At 56.6% G+C, this 8,192-nt stretch overlaps 1 protein-coding gene across 1 annotated transcript; it reads left to right on the forward strand.

The window, feature by feature from the left end:
• The first annotated feature begins 2,106 nt into the window (after window positions 1-2,106).
• On the forward strand, window positions 2,107-3,396 carry LBX1 (ladybird homeobox 1). Its single transcript, XM_076338110.1, has 2 exons — window positions 2,107-2,582; window positions 2,894-3,396. Exons 1-2 carry the CDS (start codon window positions 2,258-2,260, stop codon window positions 3,394-3,396), a joined length of 828 nt encoding a protein of 275 aa, XP_076194225.1. The 5' UTR covers window positions 2,107-2,257.
• The last annotated feature ends 4,796 nt before the right edge of the window (window positions 3,397-8,192 follow it).

Raw genomic sequence — 8,192 nt, forward strand, 5'->3', positions numbered from 1 at the left:
TAACACCAGCATCCTCGGCTGAGTTCTCAATAAAACCCGGATCCTGACATAAAACGCCACGCTGGAAAATAATGCGAGGGGACACAAGGGAGAGGAGGAAAGTCTCTAATTGGTTAAAATATGTTTAAATCACTTCATAAAACCCAAGCAAAGCGAAGCAAATAATCCACCTAGCAAAGCAAAGAAGCCGGGCGATTTAGAATCAGTGTAATTCGCTCCCCCCCGACCGGCTCCCCCCCAGCTCCTCGCAGTATTTGATATGATGAATAACCCAATATAGGCCTTTAAAAATAGGTCACTGCATAAAGAGACTCCCAGAGAGCTATAAAAAATGGGAAGAGGGCGCTTTAAGGAGAGGAGCCATTTGCTTCTTTTGTGCTTGTTTGGTACCTAGCGGCCTGGGAGCTGCCAGCCGCCCTCCTCCTGCCCGTCAAGGTGAGGAGGGAAAGTTAGGGCCGGATCCGGCCCCGGCCTCTCCTCCTGCCCCGCCGCCCCACGATGCGCCCGACGGCCGCCGTCCGCCCCGGCCAGCCCCGGCCCGGCCCGGGGGCCGCGTCCCGGCCGCCCCGCGGGGAGGGTGGGGGGTGCCCCCGCGCAAGGTGGGGGACAGGCAGCTCACCCCCCCGGCTCCGGGCTTTGTCTCCGGCCCTGCGGAGCGGCGAGACCGAAGCGGGCTGCTGGCCCGGGTGAAAATAATAAGGAGCGGTTCTGGCCCCCACCGACGGCCGCGCCGGGCCGGGCTGGGTTTGCCCAGAGGGTGGGGGCGCAGCAAGCCCCGCCGCCGCTCCCCCCTCCAGAGTCGCCCGCAGGCTCGCAGCAAAAGGCCTCGGGCTGGAAACCGGCCCCCTCCGGCCCCGACACAGCGCTTAGTGCTGGGCGGCGGAGCCCGGCCGCTGCCGGCCCCTTCTCCCCGCGCTGCCCCCGGTCGGGATCACCCGCCGCCCCCGGCGCCAACGGAGCCGAAGGAGCCGCCGACATCCCGGGAGCGACCCCGGCCCGCGCCCCGCCGCGCAGCCCCTCCGCGGGCACCCCTGGACCGGCACGCTCCCGGGGGGGGCCTGCCCCGCCGCCGAGCTGCCCCCACCCCGGCCCCCGCAGCCCGCTCCGGCACGGGGCGCTGGGAAAGAGGAGCACGACAAATTCGGCGGAAACCTTCGGATTTTATTGGAAAGGAAAGGTCTGCCTTACCTGGAACCAGGCTCTCCCCTTCTTCCCCTCATTAAAAAATCAAACGGCTCTGGGTAGAGCCGGAGAGAGACATTTTAAATAAACTAGTAGCCGAAATTAACAGGAGGGAGAAATAGAAGAAAAAAAAAAATCTCGGGGGGAAGGAAAAAAAAAAAGATACCGCCGGATATTTTTCGTTTTGTTTTGTTTTCGCTTATTATTATTTTTCACTATACTGTATTATCCTGATGCAATAAAGGCTGGTTTGTAATGTAATTTAAAAATATATATGTCCAAACAAATAGCAGGGCCAGAATATGACAAGTGCATTCAGCATTATAATTCAACTGGGCTCCACCTCCATACCGCCTCCTAATTAATGGGTCTCCGAACTTGCAAAAGCCTGCATTGGACAGAGAGAGAGAGAGAGAGCGAGAGAGAGAGAGAGAGAGGGCGAAAAGTGTCATTGAAGATAATTGATTACCTCCCAATCAACAATAACTTGTTAGCAATAGTCAATTACCCCGTCTCTTCTCGCCTCTTTCCCCCTGGTCCGAGGTCTCGGTGCGAGGGCTGCTCTCCCCTTCTCCGAAGTCGTCTTTTTATTTTTTTCTTTTTTCCTTCTTTTTTTTTTAATTGTTTTTTTGGGGGTATTCGCTTTTGGGGGGGAGGGCAGGGAAAGTGCTGCGATTTGGGGTGTTTCTTAAAATAGCAGCTGGAAAGAGGAAGAGAGAGGAGAGAGCGAGCGAGCGGCGAGTGAGTGGAGAGAGAGAGAGGGGGGCGAAAAAAATCCCCGACCCAAAACCCTGGGACAAGAGGTGCGGCAGGACCACCTCTCGGCGAGGGACCGACGGCAGCTCCGCTCCCGGCCGCAGCCCGCCGCCCTGCCCGCCCTGCCCGCCCTGCCCGCCGCCCGACGTGGCTCTCCCCGGGAGGACCCGGGGCTCCTCCGTCGGAGTTGGAGGTGGGCTTCAACTTTTGCTCGCTGTCTCCGCCGCCGTCACCCCGCGGTCCCGCCGGGGGCTTCTCCCCGCGGCAGCGCATCCCCGTCGCGGGTGGGGAAGGCAGCCCCGCGCGGCCCGGCCCCACCATGACTTCCAAAGAAGAACCCAAGCCCTCCTCGGGGGAAGAACGGCGGCGGAGCCCCTTGGATCACCTCCCACCGCCGGCCAACTCCAACAAGCCCCTCACTCCCTTCAGCATCGAGGACATCCTCAACAAGCCCTCGGTGCGGAGGAGTTACACCCTCTGCGGAACGGCCCACGTCCTCTCCGCCGCCGAGAAGCACCCCCCGGCCGGGCTGCCCCTCTCCGGCCGGGCGCTGCTCTCCCAGACCTCGCCCCTCTGCGCCCTGGAAGAGCTGGCCAGCAAGACCTTCAAGGGGCTGGAAGTCAGCGTGCTGCAGGCGGCCGAAGGTAAGCCCCTCGCAGAGTGGGGGGATCCTCCCGCGGGTGGGTGCCCCGCTCCTCCCCACGGCCTGTTTTTCCTCCCTTCCTCCCCCCCCCCCGTCTCCACGGGTGTCGCACGGGGCGGGATGGAGGGTCCCCGAGCGGCCGGTACCCGGCGGCATCCTCCCCCCGCGGCCCTCGGGGTGCCGGAGCGGCGGCTCTGCACCGCTCTCCGCCGATACCGACGGGGCAGGGGCGCGGGGTCGGGGGGGCTCGGGTGGCGGGGGGGGGGACACACACATCGGGAAAGCGGCGACAATCTGGCGGCTCGTCGGCAGGCAGGGACGGGATGACGATCTTCGGGCAGCGGCAAACGCCGAAGAAGCGTCGAAAGTCGCGGACGGCCTTCACCAACCACCAGATCTACGAGCTGGAGAAGCGGTTCCTCTACCAAAAATACCTGTCACCGGCGGACCGGGACCAGATCGCCCAGCAGCTGGGGCTCACCAACGCCCAGGTCATCACCTGGTTCCAGAACCGCCGCGCCAAGCTCAAGCGAGACCTGGAGGAGATGAAGGCCGACGTGGAATCGGCCAAAAAGCTGGGCCCCAACCCCGCCGTGGACATCGTGGCCTTGGCCGAGCTGGAGCCCAGCGCCGAGGGAAGGGGCAAGGCGCGGTCCGGTTCCCCGCCGCCGCCCCCCTCCGCCGCCCGGGAGCCCGGCGCCCCGCCGCCGCCCCGCCCCGCCTCGCCCCCCACGGAGCGGCCCCGCAGCCGCCGGGACAGCGAGGAGGAGGAGGAGGAGGAGGAGGAGGACGTGGAGATCGACGTGGATGACTGAGGGGCGGCCGGCGGGCCTCCTCCACCACCACCCCCCCCCCGCCCCGTCCCGCTCCCCCCCCACCCCGCCCCGACAGCTCCAAATTGGCACCCCCGGCCCCCCATCCCGGCCCCGGCAGCGCGGCAAGGCGGCTGCTCCCCCTCGGTCGGAGCAATAAGCAATAGAAACCCACCACACACACACGCAAACACAAATTAATTTAGGGTAGAGTCGATATCCCTCCGCCTGTCACGTCTTCGGAATGGTGCAATTACGGACGGCTTCTGTATAAATATTTAAACGTATATATTGGATTTTTTTTTTTCCTTCCCCCTTCTTTTTGAGGTTTTGATTATTATTTTTTTTAATAGCTATCAGTGACGATTATTTTGTCTATAAGGGAGACGCGTAACCTTGGAATAAACTCGGCTTCCACCAGATGTCTGGGTAGGCAGTTGTTTTCAAAGACTTCCGAAACGAACCGCTTTAGAGGAGATTTAAGTTAGACTTAAAACGGCAACAGCGAAAATTAGCCACTTTCCTTTCCTTGCATGTTTCAGATGTGCACGAAGTAATTTTTTTTTCCTTTTAAAAATATTTTTTTCTTTCGCAATCTTGGGAACTTGGGGATGGGTTATAATGCAAGTTGAAAAATATATACTTTCTTTTTTTCCTAGAGCATAGAGATTTGTCTCCAATGCAATTTCTGCCTCATTTTACCAATTAAAAGCTATTTTTACCATTTTCTGCTATTGTTGTGCTTTTATTAAAAAGCTGCCTTTCGTATTTTTGATATGAAGGTGGTAACAAAAAAACGAAAATGAAAAAAAAAAAACCTAGAATTATTTTTTACTCTTTTTAGAATTTTTGCATGCTACGGAAATAAAAAAAGGACAAATCCCAAGATCAATACATTTAAATATTACACTATAAATTAAAAAAAAATGTACAGATTTAAGACCTGTTTTTGTTTGAATTGTACAAATTTTAAAAGGCCTGCTATTTAAGTTCCGGTAGGGACAACGTCGCTTTATTTACTGTCTCTTAGAATTGTACAGATAGCTCTTTTTTCCGATACAATAAAATCTTTACCATTTTAATAGACTTTCAACGTCCTTCTTTGCGAACGAAAATCCGCTCCGCTGGTGCGAGGTTACGACAGGCTTTTCCCCCACAGGAATCCCCCATCCCGTTTGCATTTAAAGTTACTTTGACCGCAGTACCCGTGAGAAAATGACGGGGAAGGAGCACACGAGCGGGAACTTCATTACTTTATTTTTATTATTATTATTTTTTTAAGGTGAATGCCAGGTAGAGGTTGGGCAGGGGGAGAGCCGGCGGGTCAGGCCGGCAGGAGGTGCGGGGAGCGCTTCCCCGGCGCGGGGGATGCGCGGCGGCGGCGGCGGCGGCGGCGGGAGCGCGGCGGGGCGAGCGGGGCCACCGGCACCCCCCGCCCGCACCACCGCTCCCGCCTCCGGCAGGGCATTTCCAGCCCGAAGTTCGAGAGGAAGGGGGTGGGGGGTGGGAATAAAAGAAAGAAAAAACCAAATCCGGGCGGAGGGGAAGGAGTTATCACCGATGTGGACGAACGAAGCGGTGTGTGTGAGCGGGGGGAGCTGCCCTCCGCCCGGCGGGCCAGACCTCCCGCTTCTGGGTAAAAGCGCTGCTACGGGGACACGAGGGTGGAAAACGTTTCGTTTCCTCCCTTTCCTTTTTGCCTTCCCCCCCCCCCCTTTCTTTCTTTCTTTCTTTCTTTCTTTCTTTTTTTTTTCCGCCAAAATTAAGGCTCTGGTGAATGTGTTTTCTCTTGGCGGCGTGACCCGCCTTTGGAGCCGAGCGACGTGTGTTTCTCTCTATTCTTTGCAAAATTTATGTGAGAAAGACAAATCTGGTGTACAGTGGCAGAGCTCGGCGGAGCAGCGTCCAGATAAGACAGGGTTGGTTTGTGGGTTGGATTTTTTTTTTTTTTTTGGTCCAGTTTCTCCGAGGCTAAATAAATCTTTCTCCTCTTTGAGAATGGATGGGGTTGTAATTTTTAGCGTAAAGCATGAAAACTGGGGACAAATGAGCCCTCTTCTCTGAAGTGACAAGCGACAATGGAGCATATACAGCCTCCTGCGGTTCGCCATGCTGAAACAAGCGTGCCCCTCCGCAGCAGAGAGAAGGCGAGCGCTTGGAGACCATATGGTTTTTGAATTTTCTTCACAATTTCCAGACAATTTGATGGATTAGGTTAACCCTCCCTTCCACTGTTTAACTCCACAACAATGGGAGCAGAGCTGTTCTCCCTTCGTCGGGGCATCTGTGCGCTTCTATTCTTCTCTCTTTCTCTCTTGGTATTTGGAACAAGCCTATGAATTACAATGAAATCCACTTTTCTTTAGTATTATTTGGAGGAGCACTTGTTTTCCGCCACCTCCCGCCCCCACCCCGCCATCCCCTCTTTTTTTTTGTTTGTTTTTTTTGTTTTTTTTTTGTTTTTTTACCTCCGAGTGATAGCTTTGACTTCTGTCCAGATCTCTCGGAAAGCCTTCAATCTTGTCCTTAAGTGTTTTTATGCTAAACAGGCAAATCGTAAATGCTGAGAAACTGTGACATTTATGTGAAGATCTAGTTAAAGGGCTTTATTTGTTTTCTTTATCTGTTCTTTTTTTTTTTCCCCCATTCCCTCTCCTCTTCCCCCTCCTCTCCTGCCCCCTCCCTCCCCCCAGTCTTTTATTCTTTTGTCTTGGAATGGATTTAATGAGGCTGCAAACACTACAATTCAATATAACCAAGAAATAAAAAAAAAAGGGGGGGGGGTGGCTGGGTGTACGGAAAATAGGCTGGGAGTTAATTTGGATTTCTGATCTATTGACTTCTGTGTGCAAAGAGAAGAGACTCCGGGCCGCCTTGCACCCGCAGAAGTTTACCACACGTGGCTGGGGCGGGTTAGTAAATAAAGCCTCCTCTCGAAGATTTGCAGCGTGTTAATTTGGCTCGCCCCCATTTCCAAATAGCCGGCATTTTGGTTATTTAATTTGCATATTGAAAAACAAAAGCTTTTTATTTTTTTAGCTTAAAAATGAAGCGCCGGCTTGTGCCCCTCATTTGTCATGCATTTTTAAACGCGCCGTTTCCTGGGATTACCTAGCTGAGTAGATTTATTGCTCGGGGTTTGCTCTCCCTCCAATTTTAGATACAATCCGGAATCGGGTTTTTTTCACCCTTATTTTTAATTTCTTTTCTCTCTCTCTGTTTTTTTTCCCCGCAGCAGAAGTAGGGACGCGGTGACAGCGCTGAATCGTGCCCTTTGGGGCTCACCCAGCCGCAGCCCTTCCCAGCCGGCTCGGAGCGCTGCTGCCGGGGCCGCGCGCCGGGCGGCGGGCAGAGCCCGCACGGAACCCCTCCTGCCCACCCCGGACCCCCAAATTACCCTGTCCCCCTAAACCAGCCGGTCCCGCGGGCGGGGGATTTGCCCCGCCGCCCCGGCCGCCGCCGGCCGCTCCGCTCCGGGGCCAGCGCTGCCCCGGAGAAGGGGGTAGCTGGGCCGAGACCCCCGAGACTTGCTGCGTGGATTCACTGCGGGGGCAGAGCCGGTCCCGTTTTCCCACCCCCGGGCAAGCCCGGAGCGTTTCGGAGGTCCTCGCCCTCGGTCCGGTGCTCCGTGCCCCGGGGACCGGCTCCCTGCGATTCCCCCCGTGGGGAGGTGGGCACGGGGCAGCGGGGAGACACCGGCCTTTCCCAAACGAATCAGAGAGAAAAGGGTCAGATTCAAGTTGGGAAAGCGGGATTCCCGACGGGAAAAATAAAGGCGTAAACCCGGGCAAGGCGGGCTCCGAAATCCCCCCAGCTCCTGGGCCTGGGAGGTGAAAACCCGCAGTTTGGCAAAAGGGTGTGCGAGAGCGTGGAGGGGCTTTGCGGGAGCGGGCTGGACTCCCGGCGGTTTCGCCGCCGCCCGCCCCGTCGGGGGCTGCGGTGGCCCGGGTCCCCCCCGCCGGGACGGGCGTGGGCGCTGGGCGCGGGCAGGTGCGGGCAGGCTGCAGCGCGGTGGCTGCACTCCCGCCTGGGGCTTGGCGATCCCCGGGCGGTCTCGGCCCAGCCCGCACCCCGGCCCATGCTGTTCCCTCCCGGCAGAAACCCCATTTCTCAAGCGCAGGAGCCGGCGCCCCCCCACCCCCGTCCCCATCCTTCACCCCCAAATCTGCCACTGCCTTGGATTTCGCGTGGAGGTGGGAGGGAAGCGGGAGGGCAGGGGGCGGTGGGGGGGGTTGTCTGCTTGGAAATGCTACCCTTTGGGGTTTGGGTTGTTTTTTTTTTTTAATGCTTCTATTTTTATTATTTTTCTGAGGGGGGGCGGAGGAGATCCATATTTGATCTTGTTCACTTCACACAGGGCTCCCAGACGGAGAATAAAGCCCCCTCCTGAATTATCCAACAGGGCTAAAGCAGGTTGAGTCAGTGAAATTCAGTTCCTTATTTTATGAGGTGTCAGGGCTGATGTCGAATATGGCAACGATAACTAATACTACAGTCTGAGGGACCAGAACGTGGTAATTAATCCCAAAGACTTAAGTGTATTTTAGTTCAGGAGAAAAAAAATCACTAATTCAATCGTCCGGAAAATTGAAGTTTGATGCATGAGTCTCTGCTGAAAGGAAAGGCTTTTTCTTCCCGATTCTGGGGTAGGGGCAGGAATCGCAGCCTCTCTCCTCCGCTCCCCGGAAAGGCGCCGGTACCGGGCCGCTGCCCGCCCGCCCCCGGCCCGGGCACACCGGGGGACCGGCACACCGGGGACCGGCACGCCGAGGGACCGGGGACACAAACAGGGCGCTCCC

The sequence above is a fragment of the Aptenodytes patagonicus genome, chromosome 5, assembly GCF_965638725.1.
Source record: "Aptenodytes patagonicus chromosome 5, bAptPat1.pri.cur, whole genome shotgun sequence".
NCBI classification, from domain to species: domain Eukaryota; kingdom Metazoa; phylum Chordata; class Aves; order Sphenisciformes; family Spheniscidae; genus Aptenodytes; species Aptenodytes patagonicus.